This window comes from Myotis yumanensis, unplaced genomic scaffold, assembly GCF_028538775.1.
Source record: "Myotis yumanensis isolate MYYU_CA2020_CCGP unplaced genomic scaffold, mMyoYum1.0.hap1 SCAF_3, whole genome shotgun sequence".
Classification (NCBI taxonomy): Eukaryota; Metazoa; Chordata; class Mammalia; order Chiroptera; family Vespertilionidae; genus Myotis; species Myotis yumanensis.
Window position 1 is genome coordinate 92,521,807 of NW_027223754.1, and position 20,182 is coordinate 92,541,988.

The window sequence follows — 20,182 nt, forward strand, 5'->3', positions numbered from 1 at the left end:
CCTGAAGATGGCTGGCGCTGGAGCGTCAGGCCCATGCCCTACCATCACTGGCGGTTGGTAAGAGTAAAAGGGGAGCAGTAGGGATGCCTCTGCGTTCCTGCGGAGCCCCCACACGCTCTGGGCCGCAACAAGTAGGAGAGCTACTGAGATGGGCTTAAAGCCTGGAGCGTGGGCTCAGGTGGAATTGCTACAGGTGAAGGATTCACCTAACTCAGCAGATACTGCAGGCGGGCCTGATGGCAGCTGGGTGGCGTGGCTTCCTGGCCCTACGGGGCACATTAAGATTCAACCATGAGATTCCAGCAAAGGTAGTCAGTTACCATTCTTGTTGTGTTTATGCAAACATCAGGACAGTAGATAAATTAATCTTGATTTGGCTTTTTGATAGCCATGGAGGAATTTTAAGAAGAAAAATCTTATTTCAATAGAAATTGTTAAAGCTAAAATGGTTTCTTTCCCCTCCACCAGACCATTTGTTAAAATATGCCCAGTACGGGCCTCTAGCAACGGTGGAATCAGTCCGTCTCATGATTGAGCAGGAAGTTCCAAGACAAAGGGGGGAATGAAAGGGCGAGGGCTAGGTTGCCCCAGGGTAGGGGCTACGTCCTACTCTGCTAGCCACACCCAGGCAGCAGAGCACAGTCCTTTCTCCTCCCCTTACTCCAACCCCCCTATATAACCGGTCTCCAGGCGGGGTTCGCTCGCTCAGCCACTTGGTTTGCCTTGGTGTCGGTGAGCCTGGTGGATGGGGAGCCCAAGCTAGCTTGAAATACAGATTCTTATGCTTTTGCATCGAATTGGCTCCCTGATGTGGTTTCTTGGGAATCTTGAAATCTGGGCACAATAATTATTACATATGTCCCTCTTTTTTCCCCCATTACTCCCCTCCACCTGGTTCCTGCGCCACTCCAGGCCTTCGCCACCCTATTTTCTGTGTCCATAGGTAATGCATATATGCATATAAAATTTTTGTTTAATCCCTTCCCATCCCCCCATCCCCTAAGTATTACTTATCTTGATCATACAACATTAAAGTTAATTCCCAATAACACAGTTGACTTTTAAAATAAATACTTTGAACCATAGGTTCTAAATCTGCAAGAGATTTGGCCCAAAAATATACTTAACAATGACCACACTGCTAAAGCAAGGGTTTGGATCTCCAGGTGACAACTTTTAAAGTAATGATGGAATAAATTCTAATAATAAAATCATACTACTCTTTAATTTTACCACATATGTTCCTCCACTCCCTCTTCTCTCCCCCGCCGTCTCCCTCCCTTCCACTCTCTCTAGAAATCAATGAAAAAACATCATCAGGTGAGGATTAAAAACAACAACAACAAAAAAAAAACTACTAAAAAATAAAATAAGAAATATTCAGATAGAATGAGAAAGCAAGTAACATAGCTGAGTAAAGCTACTGCAATTAAGCACAAAAGAGCCTAAGCTTGCTAGCCACCACAGCCTATTAGAAATAAGCTATGCTAAACAGGTTTCTTTATCTAACAAAAGAGGAGGGGGATGGAGGAGTACAGTTTCCTGATATATGTCAAGAGCATTCTACACCTATATAAATTAGTTAATCATCACACAGACATTATTCTCTTTTATCAGAGGTGGAAACTGAGGCCCTGGGAGATTAAAAAATAACTTGTACAAAATAAAAAATCTAATGAGATTTAGATTAGAAGTCAGATTTTTGTCCTCAAAGCCTACATTCTTTCCACGTTAATATAGTATACCTCAAAAAGAAACATTCACCAGAGATTTTTTTTCAGTTCAGAGAGAAATGGCGGGTGGGCTTTTACAAGAGATAATAATATATATAATAAATAGTTATTTCAATTGTATTAAAAAAGATGGAAGTATGATCATGTAGATTTAGTCTTTCTGGACCATCAATGATCTAAATATTAAGGGGAAATGTTAAGGTGCAGTTCTATGAAGACAATTCTACATTGAACTTTACCTATCAGAGCATCAGCTATCATAATGACTGACCTTTTTCAACACCAGTTAGAAAAATATTCATATCCTGTATACATTTACTGTCTGAATGAGGATAATATGTTATCCAAATAAGCCCACTGAATTTCTATTTCTAAAGCTAATTGTTTAACAAAGTTTCTTGTAAAAAAAAAATTTAAAAATTTATTTAAAAATGGGGAAAAAACACCTCTGCCAGCTCACAGGAATTTGTTATCATAATTTCTGCTATGTAATTTTCCTTAGATACAGTCACACAAAATCCACTTGGTACAACATTTCTGTAGCTCTTAGCATACTAGAATGTCACAAATTTTCACTTGCTAAAAGTATACCAGGCCAAAACACTCTGATAGGCTTACTAAAATAAAATAATGATCATAACCTTACTTAGTTTTGAAAAAATATGAACAGAAGAACAATGTTCTAATATTTCTTCCTGTAGACATTAATCAGAATCCCATATATGTTATAAGCTCCAATACAATGCTTATTTTTCAGTTTTTATGTTCCTTCCCTGACATTACAATAATTGCATTCCACATCCATGCACTCAAAAATTTTTTATTGAATCCACATGTTAGGCACTGGAGACGCAAGGAGAGTAAGAAATTGTCACTGTTCTCAAGGAACTCACAATTTAGTAGGAGAAAAGATACAATGAAACCAACAATAAATTACAAGAGAATATAATACACACTATGATACATGACTCCATATTGTATTGATTAAGTCAACAAATATTAGTATACCTATTTGTAAACCACTCCAAGAAGAATTTATACAATTACCTCTTGAATATACCAGAGAAAATAAATCATAGTTAAAAACAAAATAGACAATGATTGTAAAAAAAAATTTTTTTTAATCTAAAAATACTGCCCGACTGATGTGGTTCAGTGGTTGAGTGTCAACCTATGAACCAGGAGGTCATGGTTCAAATTCTTGGTTAGGGCACATGCCCGGGTTTGGGGTTCGATCCCCAGTGGGGGGCATGCAGAAGGCAGCTGACCAATGATTCTCTCTCATCATTGATGTTTTTATCTCTCTCTCCCTCTTCCTTCCTCTCTGAAATCAATGAAAATATATTAAAAATATACCTACATTTTAAATAGTAATCATTTTTAATCCTATAGCAAATAATAAACAACACATAGTCAACTCCAAAAAAAGGAATAAATCCCTTAACCTCAATATCAAGTTTTATGTTGGACAATAGCTTAAACCTTATATGTTATAACAATTTTGAATCATGTTTTTTAATATTTTGTTTTAAATTTGAGTTGGTTTTGTCTATAATTTTCTTTCCATTTAACATCCAAATTAATGAAAGGGTGATTATATACAAGAAGAACTTACCTTTCAGCTTGAAGCTTAGTGGTTTTTACTATCAAATCTTGAGTCTGTTCTTTTGCTGCCTAAAATTATAAACATACCTAATATCAGTACATTTGAATTTTATTATACTTCATAAAACTAATACTACCACTTACTGGAGTTTAGACCTACAGCAAAGGAGATCATACTCCAGAACTCAAAAGTTTATAAAAACACTTGAGTTGTAATTAAAACATAAGTTTTAAGGCTCATATACTACCTTTACCAAGAAGAACTCACTCAATGTTCTCAAAACATACATCATACTAAGGCTTACAAGAAAGAAAAAGATATCAGGATGCTGACTAAGGAATTTAACAATTTTTGATGCTTTTTGTGAAAAAGAAGCACTGGAAGAGCAAGGTAAGAATGAAGAATATGACTTGTTATGCACATGTTGAGACACCATGAGACCTCTAAATGGAGTTGCAAGTTAAGTCACTGAAATAGTCATCAGAAATGGCCAAGATAGAGATAAAAATTTGGGAGTTGAGATATAAAAACTACCTCTCATAGAGAGTTTTGGTGAAGATTAGAAATAGCCCTACCTAAAAGACACAGGCTGCTCCTGACCAAGTTCCATACCACGCAGTCCTCCCTTCCCACAAGCCAGAGCTGAATCAGGAGCAAAATCCTGAAAAATAAGGTGCTCTATCCAAGAATAGGCAAATATTTATAAAGTGGATTAAAACAAAAGACAGATTCTCTCAAAAACCTGAAATAAGGCAGTTGTTAATGAGAGAAGAAACAAATGGTTGTAAGACAAAAAGAGACAGAGGGTCTAAGCCTTGAGGGGATATTGAGTCAAGAGTTTCTACACTATGCCAAAACTGGTTTGGCTCAGTGGATAGAGCATCGGCCTGCGGACTGAAAGGTCCCAGGTTCGATTCTGGTCAAGGGCATGTACCTGGGTTGCGGGCACATCCCCCGTGGGAGATGTGCAGGAGGCAGCTGATTGATGTTTCTCTCTCATCGATGTTTCTAACTATCTATCTCTCCCTTCCTCTCTATAAAAAATCAATAAAATATATTAAAAAAAAAAAAAAAAGAGTTTCTACACTAATAAAAGACAAACATACAAACTGACCATACCTTCGCTATGCCTTAAGCCACACCCACCAGCCAATCAGAGCGATTATATGCAAATTAACCCAACCAAGATGGCGACCGGAAGCCACGGAGCTGGAGCAAGCAGGAGGCTTGGTTGCCCCAATGATGGAGGAAGCCAAACTTCCCGCTTGCTGCAGCGGCTCTGAGCTCCACTCAAAGCAACAAAGTTTCAATTATAGAAGGTAAATAAACCCCAGATACCTGCTTTCAGCCGGCCGTGGCCACGGAGCTGGAGCAAGCAGGAGGCTTCCCTCCCACCCGCTCTGGCTGGCTCTGAGCTCCTCTCAAGGCTACAAAGTTTCAATTATAGAAGGTAAATAAATCCCAGAAGAAAAAAAAAAAAGGTAAAAGGAGAGGCTGGGAGCTTCCGTCGCCGGGGGGCTTGGCCAACCAGAAAACGGCCCTCAGTCCCTCACCCAGACGGGCCAGGCACCCCAGTGGGGACCCCCCACTCTAAAGGGGGCTTGGCCAGCCTGCAAACAGCCATCAGCCCCTCACGCAGGCTGGCCAGGCACCCCAGTGGGACCCCCACCCTGATCAAGGACACCCTTCAGGGCAACCAAGCTGGCCCCCACCCATGCACCAGGCCTCTATCCTATATAATAAAAGGGCAATATGCAAACTGACCCTAAGAGCAGAACGACTGGGAATGACTGGTCACTATGACACACACTGACCACCAGGGGGCAGATGCTCAATGCAGGAGCTGTCCCCTGGTGGTCAGTGTGCTCCCACGGGGGGAGCTCTGCTCAGCCACAAGCCAGGCTGATGGCTGCCAGTACAGCGGTGGTGGTGGGAGCCTCTCCCGACTCCTCAGCAGCGCTAAGGATGTCCAACTGCAGCTTAGACCTGCTCCCCACTGGCAAGTGGACATCCCCCGAGGGCTCCTGGGCTGCCAGAGGGGTGTCTGACTGCCAGCTTGGGCCCAATCCCCCAGGGAGCGGGCCTAAACCAGCAGGTGGACATCCTCCGAGGGGTCCTAGACTGCAAGAGGACATAGGCCGGGCTGAGGGACACCCCCGAGTGCACAAATTTTTGTGCACCGGGCCTCTAGTATATACATAAATTCACTAGTAACTGGAAATTATAAAAATTATAAAGTACTAGGACTCTATCCAAAAAAACCAGAAACACCACTCAGAAAGGATATATGCACCCCTATTTTCATAGCAGCACAATTTACAATAGCTAAGATTTAGAAACAACCTAAATGCCCATCAGCAGATGAGTAGATTTAAAAACTGTGGTACATCTACACAATGGAATACTATGCCACTATAAAAAAGAAGGAACTTTTACCATGTGCAATAGCATAGATGGAACTGGAGAGCATTATGCTACGCAAAATAAGCCAGTTGAAGAAAGATAAATACCACATGATCTCACTCATATGTGGGATATAATGATCAACATAATTTGATGAACAAGAATCAATCCAGAGACAAATGGCAGGGGAGGAGGTGGTTAGAGAGCAACCAAAGGACTTGTATGCATGCATACTAGCATAACCAATGGACACAGGCACTGGGCCAGTGGAGGCTTGCCCGAGGTGGGAATGGCTTGGGGGTGGGGGGGTGGTGTCAATTGGGGGAAAAAGGAGACATATGTAAAACTTTAGACAAAAACACACAGAGTGGAGGGCAGTCTGTTAAAGAGAGAATACCAGAAAAAAAACACATGAAGGTGGTTGGGGGTCATTTTCATGCTGGGTCAGTCCAAAAGAAAACTTCTGCTGCTAATGTTTCTAGAGCTGCATTAGATTTAAAAACACCGCCCAACCACCACCTAGTTCTGGGTTCTTAAAGGCCAAGTCCAGATTGTCAATGACATTTTCTCTTACGGATTTATCTACCTCCCCTCAGTCATTAACAGAGCCCCACCCCCATCTCTAAGGAATCTATATTGAGTCTGTTTTCCTTGCAACCAGATTAAGTGCCCAAGAAATAGTAGATATTTTTAAGAAAATAGATTTAAAACTAGATAATTCAGCAGATCATGAACTTTTAATGAGTGGTGCCAAACATGATAGCTTCCATGATACTCTTCTAAAATTATTACTCTTCAGCCGAAACCGGTTTGGCTCAGTGGATAGAGTGTCAGCCTGCGGACTGAAGGGTCCCAGGTTCGATTCCGGTCAAGGGCATATACCTGGGTTGTGGGCACATCCCCAGTAGGAGATGTGCAGGAGGCAGCTGATCGATGTTTCTCTCTCATCGATGTTTCTAACTCTCTATCTCTCTCCCTTCCTCTCTGTAAAAAATCAGTAAAATATATTTTAAAAAATAAATAAATAAATAAAATTATTACTCTTCAAATCCAATAACTTCTTCAAATGTTTATCTTTCCTAATTTCATTTTGCTTTAAAGATCCACTTCCACCCTTTACCTTGCTTTGTACAATTTTTTAAAATATTACATTTCAATTCTAAAACTTATTAACATATTTTAATATGTGTGAAAAACAGTGCTTCGCTAAATCAATATCATAAAATGCTTGTTAGCTTCTTTTTAGCCTCGTTAATTATTAAATAGAGGGTATATCTTACAAACACCACCATCAACTAATCACTGAAATATGATACTTGAGTAAAATGTTATGCAATTAGAATTTTTGCATTATTTCCCGACTCTTCATTTATAAATTGTGGTAATAATTCCAAATTAATGTTTAATAATACTAGTAAAGATTACCCTAAAATAATTTTAGTCAATTTATCTTCAGTGTTAAAGATGATTATTTCTCATTAAATTATAAAAACTACAAATGTAATTTATTAAAGTACAACCACAGCCAAAGGGATAAACCATAGCATAGCAAAAGATTTCTGATTAAATTTCTGAATGTATCTCATAATATTAATTTCTAAAATGTCCTAAATCCAAAGCATTTAGAAAAATTAATTAATTAAATTATAATACTCTATAAGTCATTATAACACCCTATAATGTAAAAGAGAGGGGATATACCAAGAAATACTTCTTTTTATAAATAAACTAGAGGCCCAGTGCACAAAAATTTGTGCACTTGCGGGGGGGGCCCCCCCAGCCCGGCCTGTGCTCTCTCGCAGTCTGGGACCCCTAGGAGATAACGACCTGCTGGCTTAGGCCTGCTCCCGGGTGGCAGAGGGCAGGCCCAATCCTTAGGTGCAGCCCCTGGTCGGGCTCAGAGCCGGGCTGATTGGAGAGTTGGGGCGCCGCCCCCTGTCATGCACAGAGCAGGGTGGATCAGGAGGTTGTGATGCCATCCTCAGTCACTCAGGGTAGGGCTGATTGGGGGATTGGGGAACCGCCCCCTGTCACACTCAAGGCAGGGTCGATGGGGAGGTTGCAGCGCCACCCCCTGTCACGCACAGAGCAGGGCTGATCAGGGGTTGGGGCGCCGCCACAGTCACACTCAGGGCAGGGCCGATGGGGAGGTTATGGCTCTACCCTGTCACACACAGAACAGGGCCTGTGGGGTGGGTGGGGGGTTGTGGCCCCGCCCCCTGTCACACACAAAGAGCCGCAGGGCGATCAGGGGGTTTGGGCGCTGCCCCCTGTCATGCTGATCCGGTGCCAGGAGGCCTCGCGGCTCCGCTGATCCTGGTGCTGGGAGGCATATTACCCTTTTACTATATAGGATAGAGGCCTGGGGGCCGGCTGGTTTGCCCTGAAGGGTGTCCTGGATCAGGGTGGGGGTCCCCACTGGGGTGCCTGGCCAGCCTGGATGAGGGGATGATGGCTGTTTGCAGCTGGTCACACACCCTTCAGGGTGGGGGTCCCCACTGGGGTGCCTGGCCAGTCTGGGTGAGGGGCTGAGGGCTGCTTTCAGGCTGGTGGTTGTTGACTGAAGCTCCCAACCACTCCTTTTTTTTCTCTTTTTTTTTATTTTATTCTGGGCCAGCTTTAGCTCTGGCTCTAGCTCTGAGGCTTCCGCTGCTGAGCGTTCTATAATCGAAACAACGTATAACTCCAGCTCTGAGATCTGAAAGCTGGTTTCTGGGGTTTTGTTTATCTTCTATATTTGTTACAAAGTTTCAAACTGCCGGCTCAGAGGCAGGCAAGTCAGGTGGGGAACGTTGGAGTCTGCAGTCACTGAAGCAAGCAAGCCTCATGTTCGCTTCCAGCTGCCTGGCTGCTGGCCGCCATCTTGGCTGACAGTTAATTTGCATATACTCACTGATTAGCCAGTGAAAAGGGTAGCGGTCGTACGCCAATTACCATGTTTCTCTTTTATTAGTGTAGATGAATTGAAAACATTATTCTAGAGTTGATAGTATAAGTGGGTACTATTAACACTATATCTAAATAAATTAGTGCCAATAATTAAGATTTGCAAAATAACACCTTCTGAGAATAAAAAATGAATGTATCATACATGAGTGAAATCATATGGTTCTTATCCTTTTCCACCTAACATTGCACTTAGGATGGTGAACACACAATGCCATACAGATGATGTATTATACAATTGTACACCCGAAGCCTATAAAATGTTATTAACCAACAGTAACCCCAATAAATTAAATTAAAAAATAATGAATGTAAACAATAAGTAGTATAAAATATTTTTAAATATCCTATACTAGTAGCCCAGTGCACAAAATTCATGCACACTATAAGGGAATTAATTGCCCTAACTGGTTTGGCTCAATGAATAGAGCATCGGCCTTCGGACTCAAGGGTCCTGGGTTCGATTCCGGTCAAGGGCATGTACCTTGGTTGCGGGCACATCCCCAGTGGAAAGTGTGCAGGAGGCAGCTGATCGATGTTTTTCACTCATTGATGTTTCTAACTCTCTATCCCTCTCCCTTCCTCTCTGTAAAAAATCAATAAAATATATTTTTTTTTAAAGGGAATTAATTAGCAGAGATATTTTAATATTGCTATTTGCCCTTTCTCTATAATAGAAGTGTGAGAGATGAAAGGAAATTAGTAAAATGTATATGAAAATAATATATAAATTTATTAATAAATAAACAGTAACAAAAGGATGTAACAGAGGCATGATATAAAAACGACAAAAACATGATATGAAAACAACAAAATATGATATGAAAACAACAAAAACATGATATAAAAACAACAGTGATGCAAACAATGACTGATAAAGTGATTAAACTTATTCTAATATCTCCCTGTACACCACATTAAGAGTGAAAACACTTTCAGAGTGTTTGACTAATTTCCCTTGTGATGAAGTACTTAGAACTTTAACTGTAACATCACATGCTCTTCAAACTCAACAGAAAGCAACATATAACTGACCATGTGCAAAAAATGGGTTCAGGTAGGAATATGCCTACTTTGTCTAGAGTTTGTCCTTGTGATTTATTAATAGTCATCACAAATGCTGGCATCACGGGAAACCGTCGTTGAATCAATTTAAATGGGAGGCCAGTGTCAGGTGCGGACAAATTAATTCTTGGAATCAGAACAGCCTCTCCCCTCTGCAGATCCTGTTAATACTTCAGCTTCGATAATGTTAGGTCATAATCTTTTGATAATAAATCTGGTACCATTACAAAGACCCCATTTACTATTGAGATTTCTCAATAGCATGATGATTGCACCCACTTTCAATTTAAATTTATGACACGGCATTCCCAAAGGAGTAATACTATTAAGAAATTCGATGGGAAAAGTTTCCTTTTCAGCATCATCTGTGGAATCAATGGAATCATCACTCAAATATGTGTGAAAATCTCCATTGAGTATATCCAAATTTTCTTCATTTAATTTTTGAACATGCTCATTTTTTTGGACAAAGAATTGCACATTTAGATATATTTTTAATATTATCTATAGCAGTGGTTCTCAACCTTGGCTGCACATTAGAATCACCTGGGAATCTTTTTAAAATCCTGATTCCTGGGCCTCATCCTCCGGAAATTGTTTCTTTGTTATGGGGTGGGGCCACAACATCAGTAACAAAGAAACATAATTAAAACTTTATTGCAGGGAGCCGCTACAGTGTTTTGGACAGGTTCAAGCCTTGGACTGATGAGAGGGCACAGTCCTCTCATCGCCACGTGCAAGTCCCAGCTTGGAGGGCAGGGCCCTCCCAGCACAATTATAGCCAACAGCTATAGTTGTAAGCTTGAACCTATGGTCCAAACACATGGCCCCACGTGCCTGAGTGATGTAGGCTTGATAGAGTTCAGGTGCATGTAGCTGACTAGGATTGAAACCCACGAGAATGTTATAAACATCTTGGTCACACCCTTACTTTGCCTCGTAGCATCTGCTATAAAATAAAGGCATGGCTGCGGGCGTGGTCGCTGTCTCTCAGAGAAGCAGCATCCCACCGAGACCCGGCTTTCATTCTCTTGTCTGTCTTTCCTAAGCCTTTCAGCCGCCCCCAATCACGTTCACCCCTGGCCATGCTGGTGCGGCACACTTTAGAAAGATATGCCTTCACGCTCCCAGGGTGCGTTCTTGCCTCAAACCCCACCCTTACAAGAAACAGCTCTGGGAAACAGCTCGGGGGAGGGAGCAGCCGTTGCCAAGACATCCCCTGCAGGACTGACTTCCTTCCGCTTGGTCGCGGTAGTTGTGGTCGTGATGACCACCACCCAGGGTTTTTATATTATATAAGTAGACTAGAGGCCCAGTGCACAAAAATTTGTGCACTCAGAGGGGTGGGGAGGGGGGGTCCTCCAGCCTGGCCTGTGCCCTCTCGCAGTCTGGGACCCCTCAGGAGATAACAACCTGCTGGCTTAGGCCTGCTCCCAGGTGGCAGAGGGCACGTCCAATCCCTAGGTGCAGCTCCTGGTCAGGCTCAGAGCAGGGCTGATTGGGGAGTTAGGGTGCTGCCCCGTCATGCACAGAGCAGGGAGGATCGGGAGGTTGCGATGCCACCCTCAGTCACGCTCAGGGTAGGACCAATTGGGGGGTTGGGGCACCGCCCCCTGTCACATTCAAGGCAGGGTCGATGGGGAGGTTGTGGCGCCACCCCCTGTCACTCACAGAGCAGGGCCGATCAGGGGGTTGGGGCGCTGCCCCCTGTCACTCACAGAGCAGGGCCAATCAGGGGGTTGGGGTGCTGCCCCCTGTCACTCACAGAGTAGGGCCGATAGGGGAGTAGGGGCGCTGTACCCTGTCACAATCAGGGCAGGGCTTATGGGGAGGTTTTGGCTCTACCCTGTCACACACAGAGCAAGGCCAGTAGAGGGGGGTTGGGGCGCCACCCTCTATCACCCACAGAGCAGGGCCGATCAGGGGGTTGGGGTGCCGCCACTGTCACACTCGGGGCAGGGCCGATGGAGAGGTTATGGCTCTACCCTGCCACACACAGAGCAGGGCCATTGGGGGGGTGGAGGTTGGGGCACCACACCCTGTCACACACAGAGCAGGGCCGATCAGGGGTTTGGGGCGCTGCACCCTGTCAAACACAGAGCTGCAGGGCAATCAGGGGGTTGGGGAGCTCCGTCCTATCAGGCACAGGGCAGGGCTGATCAGGGGGTTGGGGTGCCTTCCCCTGTCACGAACAGAGCAGGGCGGATAGGGAGGTTGTGGCCCCGCCCCCTGTCACACACAGAGCCGCAGGGTGATCAGGGGGTTTGGGCGCTGCCCCCTGTCACGCTGATCCCGGTGCCAGGAGCCTCGCTGCTCCGCTGATCCTGGTGCCGGGAGGCATATTACCCTTTTACTATATAGAATAGAGGCCTGGTGCATGGGTGGGGGCTGGCTGGTTTGCCCTGAAGGGTGTCCTGGATCAGGGTGGGGGTCCCCACTGGGGTGCCTGGCAAGTCTGGGTGAGGGGCTGAGGGCTGTTTTCCGGGTGGCGAGTGACTGAAGCTCCCAACCGCTCCTTGTTTTCTTTCTTTTTTTTTTAATTCTGGGCCAGCTTTAGCTCTGAGGCCTCGCTGCTGAAAACATCGATACAATGTTGTGGTCCGGCTGGCTGAAGTCCAACTGAATGAAAGCCAGTTTCTGGGGTTTTATTTAGCTTCTTATTTGCAACATAGTACATAGTTGCTTAGAGTTGCAGCTGAGAGGCCGGCAAGTTAGGCGGGGAACGTTGGAGTCCGCAGTCACTGAAGCAAGCAAGCCTCCCTGCTCGCTTCAGTGCATGGCTGCCGGCCGCCATCTTGGCTGACAGTTAATTTGCATAAGGATATGCTGATTAGCCAATGGGAAGGGTAGCGGTCGTACGCTAATTACCATGTTTCTCTTTTATTAGTGTAGATAATAAAAGGCTAATATGCAAATCGATCGAACAGGATGCTATGATGCACACTGACCATTGAGGGTAGACGCTCAATGCAGGAGCTGCCCCCTGGTGGTCAGTGCACCAGAAGCCAGGGTCACAGCTGGTGAGCTCAGCGGCGGTGGCGGGAGCCTCTCCCGCCTCCACAGAAGCGCTAAGGATGTCCGACTGCTGGCTTAGGTAACGGGCCTAAGCCATCAGTTGGACATCTCCCCAGGGCTCCTGGACTGCACTATGAGAGGGCACAGGCTGGGCTGAGCCCCGCCCCCCCTGCCCCACCGAATGCACAAATTTCGTGCACTGGGCCTCTAGTTCAATATAAAAAGCTATGAGGAAATCTTGCAAGTGCTGGAAAGAAAAGTCAAACAAAATCAATTACTATGCAACAAAAGTAAGTACAAAAAAGTGAAAAGAATATATAGAAGTTTATATGATTATTTAGGTATTGTATAATTAACAAAGATCTAAAAATTAGAAAATAAATATAGCAATAATATTTGATATGTTAGTTAAGAATAAAAAAATTAGAAACACTAGGAAAGCTAAAATTTTAGAAACAGGAAATTGACTAGTTCTGCAGACAGATCACACAAGTACCTACAATTATTCTATAGAATATGCATAGATTCATGATTCTTCCTATAATAATTGTAGCTGACAATAGGTCCAAGAGAAGCTTATAGATAAAAGTTTGTAATAAAAATGTGAAGGTAGTGCCCTAGCCGGCTTGGCTCAGTGGATAGAGCCTCGGCCTGCAGACTGAAAGGTCCCGGGTTCGATTCCGGTCAGGGGCATGTACCTTGGTTGCGGGCACATCCCCAGTAGGGGGTGTGCAGGAGGCAGCTGATCGATGTTTCTCTCTCATTGATGTTTCTAACTCTCTATCCCTCTCCCCTCTTCTCTGTAAAAAATCAATAAAAATATCTTTAAAAAAAAATTAAAAAAAAAAAAAAAATGTGAAGGTAGTAGAAATAATGATGACTGAATCTTAACTTAGGAAGAACCTATTCCAGAATCACATGACTGAGGGTAATTAGATTAAATGCTAACTCCACAGCCAAAACAGAGGTTCAGAACAGTTTTAATAAACAGACTATGAGTAAAATTATACATATTTTCCTGAGATTTTTTTTTTAGGCTGAGCATGAATCATAATTAAGCTTAAATTTGAACTTACTCCTAAGGCTTTCTATTAAGAAATTATTTCTGCTGGACTTACAGCATATATGTGGGATTGAAAGGTTTATCAAAATTCTACACAGTTAGCTCTGTACCAGCCAGATCAAAATATAAAGGCTTCTGGAGTTAACTGAACAATATTACAAACTTCCTATAGGGCATGATGTAGTAGATATCCATACATTTTGTAGACCTATCTAACAGTTACTTTGCACCAGGAACTATGTTAAAATCTAGCCATTATACAGTACCTGTAAGCGACTTGTCATATCTTGACAACAGCTACTCATTGCTTGAACATCTTCATTTATGCTTTCAAGTTCCTAAAAGGAGAAAAGTAACACCATTAAATATACTGTTAAAAATCTTTTTCTTCTCTTAGCCAAATCCTGATTTTCAACCCATGAATTTTTTTTTTTCCCCAAAACATAACTAAATATCCCATATTTATGACCGGAAATGATGAAAAAGAATAACATCTAGCGTTAGAAAAGGTGTAAAATAAACTAGTGAAATAAACAACGGCAAATGCTTAACTGAACCAATCTCTTACTATGAAAATACGTCACAAATCACATTTAGCTTCATAATTCACTGTTACCTTCTTTTTCCTACTTCAATTCAGTGTCTCATAACAGAAAGATATGCGAAGAATGAAAGTTTCAGTGGTAGACTGGGTCTTACTGTCGCCCCATTCAACACAATGCCCAGACAGACGTTCCAGTAGAAACTGGACAGTTTTATGAAGGGGTGGGCCAATTGGGGGCATCAAGCAGCCAAGCCCTAGCCAAGTAGCTCAGCTGGTTAGAGCACTGTCCTGAAATGACAAGGTTGCAAGTTCCATCCCTGGTCAGGGCACATACAAGAATCAACCAATGATGTGGAAAAAAGGGAACCCTCATTCATTGCTGGTGGGAATGTAGACTGGTACAACCACTAGGAAGTCTGGTGATTCCTCAAAATATTGAGAATAGAGCTACTGTATGACCCAGCAATCCCTCTTCTGGATATATACCCAAAAATCTCGAAATCATGTATTCACAAAGATATATGCAACCTTATGTTCACTGCAGCATTATTCATGGTGGCCAAGACATGGAAACAACCAAAGTGCCCTGCGATAGAGAACTGGATAAAGGAGATGTGGTACATATACACAATGAAATACTACTCAGCCATAGGAAGGATAAAATACTGCCACTTGCAACAACATGGATTGACCTTGAGAACATTATTCTAAGTGAAACAAGTCAGTCAGAAAAAGACAAGAACCATATGATTTCACTTATATGTGGGATATAAAACTGAAACTCGTGAACACAAAGAACAGTGTGGTGGATACCAGAGGGAAGGGGGTGGAAGAAGAAGGCGGTCCTAATATAAGGTGACGGGAGAAGATTTGACTTTACATGGTGGGCACAGTGCAATGTACACATCTTGTAACATAGAAACCCACACCTAAAACCCATATATTTATGTTGACCAATGTCACCCCAATAAATTCAATAAAAATAAATAAATAAATAAATAAATAAATAAATAATTTTTCAAAAGAATGAATGCATAAATAAGTAGAACAATAAAAATTGATGTTTTTCTCTCTCTCTCTCTCTCTTTCCCTTCCTCTCTCTCTCTAAAATCAATAAAAATAAAAATAAAGCAGCCAAGCAGGGCTATAAATAAACATGAGGATGAACCAGAATTAGGAAGTCACTTATAAGAATATAAGCATAAACCTCAGTTCTAGAATTAAGATTTTTTCCCTTCTCTCTATTAAGTACTTTATATTATAAAAATTATAGCACCAGATGTTTTAGATATTTTCAAATGCTACTCTTTATATCTGTCTATAATCAGTATGTAATTCAAATTACTAAACTAAGTTCTAAACTGTTTTGATATAAATAATAAAAGAAGCAGGTATCAATTGATATCAACAATAGCAGATACACAAACTCATCTCACCATTCCCTTAAATTTTACCGTATAATATAAAAAGAATAGTACTATGACATTATCAGTCAGCTAGGTCAAAAATAACGACTTCTAATATTTACTTTAGCTACCATATTAAATGGGTTTGCTTTGTAAAATAATAGAAATTACATCTCTTAATATATGACTTAAATCTAGAGATTTGCTAAATTGTAATTCAAGGGCTTTTTACACTGTAGTCTTTGAACTTAGAGTAAACTGTCTTCTTTTTTCCCTAATTAAATAAAATTATAGGTTGTGAAATACAACTAGAGTATGATAAATTCTTTAAAATCTTTTTTGTTATGTAGAATTTTCAAAAATATCCAAAAGTTGAGATACTATGAATGCCCATGTACATATTATCTGGTTCAACAATTACCAACTTGTGACCACCTTTGTTTCATCTCTACCCACTTTCTTCCTCTCTCCCCACCCACTTTCTCCTTCCCGCACAAACAAAATCATTTTGAATTCCAGGTATCATATAATTTCATCCATAAACATATCCATATGTATTTCTATGAGGACTCAAAAAAAAAGACACAATGCTATTTACATATCTAATCATTTAATAATAATCCTCTATAATAAAAGGCTAATATGCAAATCGACCGAATGGCAGAATGACCAATCGCTATGATGCGCACTGACCACCAGGGGGCAGACAATCAATGCAGGAGCTGCCCCTTGGTGGTCAGTGCACTCCCACAGTGGGAGCACTGCTCAGCCAGAAGAAGGGCTCACAGCTGGTGAGCGCAGCTGCAGTGGCGGGAGCCTTTCCTGCCTCCATGGCAGCACTAAGGATGTCTGACTGCTGTCAGTCGGACATCCCCCAAGGGCTCCCAGACTGTGAGAGGGTGAAGGCCAGGCTGAGGGACACCCATCCCCTGCCCTGAGTGCATGAATTTCATGCACTGGGCCTCTAGTCTCTTAATAACAAATATCTAATCAGTGTTCAAATTTCCCCAATTGTCTCAATTTTTTACCAATTTGTTCACATCAGGAACTAAAGAAGATTCACAAACAGTAATTAATTGAATATTTCTTTTTTTTTCTTTATTGCTTAGAGAGAGAGAAAGAGAAACATCAATTTTTTGTTCCACTTATTTACTCATTCATTGGTTGATTCTTATATGTGACCTGGATCAAACCTGAAACCTTGGCGTATCAGGGAGGCTCTCTAACCAACTGTATTATCTAGCCAGGGCCCTCCCCCTCCCTCCCTCTCTCTCTCTTTTTCTTTCTTCCTTCCTTTTTTTCTCTCTTTCTCTATCTATCTATCTATCTTTTTTTTTTTTTTACAATTTATTTGTTGAAGAAACCAGTTCATTTGCCCATACAGTTTCCAACATTCCAGATTTTGCTGACAGTCTTTGTGCTGTTAATATACTCCTCTGATGCCTGCATTTCCTATAAACTGCAGTAGTTAGATCTAGAAGCTTGATTATATCTGGTTCCATTTTCTGGCAAGAATTCTGGTGTTGTATACCTTTATTAATAGTCACATATATGGTTTTTCCTCTTTTTGTGAAGGTAGCAGCGAGTGATGACTAAAGGCTTGATCAATGGTTCTCAACTGGGGCAGTTTTGCCCTGCAAGAGGGCATTTGGCATTGTCTGGAGACATTTTTTGATTGAAATAACTGGGGGGAAATGGTGTTACTGGCATCTAGTGTTTAGAGGCTAGAGATGCTACTAAACATTCTACATTATAAAATGTAGAATGTTGAAAAACCCTGAGCTAGACCCACATATTCAAGAGTGGTTGCAACTTCTAATCTAATTCTACCATTTCTTCTTCATTTATTAGCTGGAATCCTATATAATAAAAGCCTAATATGCAAATCGACTGAACGGTGGAATGACTGGTTGCTATGATGCGCACTGACCACCAAGGGGCAGATGCTCAACGCAGGAGCTGCTCCTTGGTGGTCAGTGCATTCCCACAGGGGGAGTGCTGCTCAGCCAGAAGCCGGGCTCACAGCTGGCTGGCGAGCACAGCGGTGGTGGGAGCCTCTCCCACCTCCATGGCAGCGCTAAGGAGCAGCAAGCAGGCAGGCAGTAAGCAGTGAGAGGTCCTGGACTGCGACAGGGCACAGGCTAGGCTGAGCCCCCCCCCCCCCCCCCCCGCAGTGCACAAATGTCGTGCACCGGGCCTCTAGTATTTCTATAAAGAAAAGCTTGCCCTCAACAATCGTATATAATTGGTATAAAAGATAGGATTAATGCTTAATTCTTTCCTTTTATTTAAAAGTTTTCAAAATAATAAGTTGGTTCTCTTATATCCACCAAAGATAACTAATGAGGGTTTTGTTTGGTTTTCGATATCATTGAGAATTCACAGACTAAACACGTTTGATGTGTTTCAGTCCACTGAGTTATTCTTACTGATGCTCAGATAGTCCTACGTTTGGTCAGTAGAAGCCTTTTCAAGTAGCTCCAGTCTTTCTGATACTTTCCCAATCATCATAGACAGCTTTCTTGCTTTCTGGTACTGATAGCATTGTTTCTTTCAGTGGGAAAGGGTGTTTAGAGAGCCAAATCTGGATGTGCTCATGGCTACCAGTTCTTCCTATTTTGGTGAACACCACTTTACTTTCCATTTAACCTTCTAGATTATTAGTCTTTACTCAATGAAAACCTACTAAACTGTTTAAAATGTTTTTTATTAAGTACTCATTGAAACCATGTATCACTCTCATACAACTCACACAGAAATATTAACTATGTAATATTATGATGTCATATTAACATAACTAACAATATCTACACTAATAAAAGAGAAACATGGTAATTAGCGTACGACCGCTACCCTTCCCATTGGCTAATCAGCATATCCTTATGCAAATTAACTGTCAGCCAAGATGGCGGCCGGCAGCCAGGCAGCTGGAAGCTAACAGGAGGCTTGATTGCTGTGGACTCCAATGTTCCCCGCCGGCCCCTGAGCTTCAGTTGGAAACATAGTAACATTTATAGAAGATAAACAAAACTCCAGAAACCTCCTGTCAGTCAGCCGGGATCTCAGAGCTGGAGTCGCAACATTGTTTCGAATACAGAAAACAAAGGCCAGAAACCTGCTTTCAGCCGAGCCTCAGAGAGAAAGCCAGCTCTCAGCTCCAGTGACAGCCATGGAAGGTAAATAAATGCCGGAATAAAAAAAAAAAAAAAAAGGAGAGGTTTGGAGCTCCAGTCGCCCGCCAGCCTGAAAACGGCCCTCAGCCCCTCACCCAGGCTGGCCAGGCACCCCAGTGGGGACCCCCACCCTGAAGCAACAAGATGGCCGCTAATTTGCATACTGAAGGCAGGCGGCAGCAGGCAAGGCTGTCTGCGGTCTGGGACCCGGATCTGTGACCCTGCCGGGTGGGATCAGCAGAGCCGCGAGGCCTCCCGGCACTGGGATCAGCGTGACAGGGGGCAGCGACCAAACCCCCTGATTGCCCTGCGGCTCTGTGTGTGATGGGGGCAGCGCCCTAACCCCCTGATCAGCCCTGCTCTGTGGGTGATAGAGGGCGGCGCCCCAACCCCTTGATTGCCCTGCGGCTCTGTGTGTGACAGTGGCGGCGCCCCAACCCCCCCACGGGCCCTGCTCTATGTGAGACAGGGTAGAGCCATACCTCCTCATCGGCCCTGCCCTGAGTGTGACAGGGTGTGGCACCTCAACTACCCCCACCCCCACGGGCCCTGCTCTGTATGTGACAGGGGGCGGTGCCCCAGCTCCCCTATTGGCCCTACTCTGTGCTTGACAGGGGGGAGCTCCCCAACCCCCTGATCGGCCCTGTTCTGTGCATGACAGGGGGGAGCTCCCAAAACCCCTGATTAACCCTGCTCTGTGCATGACAACGGGGAGCTCCCCAAACCCCTGATGGGCCCTGCTCTGTGTGTGACAGGGGGCAGCTCCCCAACCCCCTGATCGGCCCTGCTCTGTGCATGACAGGGGGGAGCTCCCAAAACCCCTGATTAACCCTGCTCTGTGCATGACAAGGGGGAGCTCCCCAAACCCCTGATGGGCCCTGCTCTGTGTGTGACAGAGTACAGAGCCCCAACCCCCCCTGATGGTACCTGCTCTGTGTGTGACAGGGGGCAGTGCCCCAACCCCCTGATCGGCCCTGCTCTGTGCATGGCAGGGGGCAGTGCCCCAAGCCCCTGATCAGCCCTGCTCTGTGCATGGCAGGGGGCAGCGCCCCAACCCCCTGATCGGCCCTGCTCTGTGCGTGGCAGGGGGTGGCGCCGCAACTTCCCTATCGACCCTGCCTTGAGTGTGACAGAGGGCGGTGCCCCAACCCCCCAATCGGCCCTACCCTGAGCATGACTAGGGGTGGCATCGCAACCTCCCCATCTGCCCTGCTCTGTGCATGACAGG

General features: G+C 43.5%; 1 protein-coding gene across 2 annotated transcripts in view; it reads right to left on the reverse strand.

Annotated features, from left to right (window-relative positions):
• The window catches only part of COG6 (component of oligomeric golgi complex 6), a 113,488-nt gene that overhangs the window by 89,328 nt on the left and 3,978 nt on the right, over positions 1-20,182 (reverse strand). For both annotated transcript variants that reach the window (XM_070409135.1, XM_070409136.1), the window contains exons 3-4: positions 14,098-14,169; positions 3,349-3,407 (exon numbers count right to left, since the gene is read on the reverse strand). In XM_070409135.1, the coding sequence (XP_070265236.1) occupies positions 3,349-3,407; positions 14,098-14,169 (131 nt within the window). The remainder of the gene's footprint in view (positions 1-3,348; positions 3,408-14,097; positions 14,170-20,182) is intronic.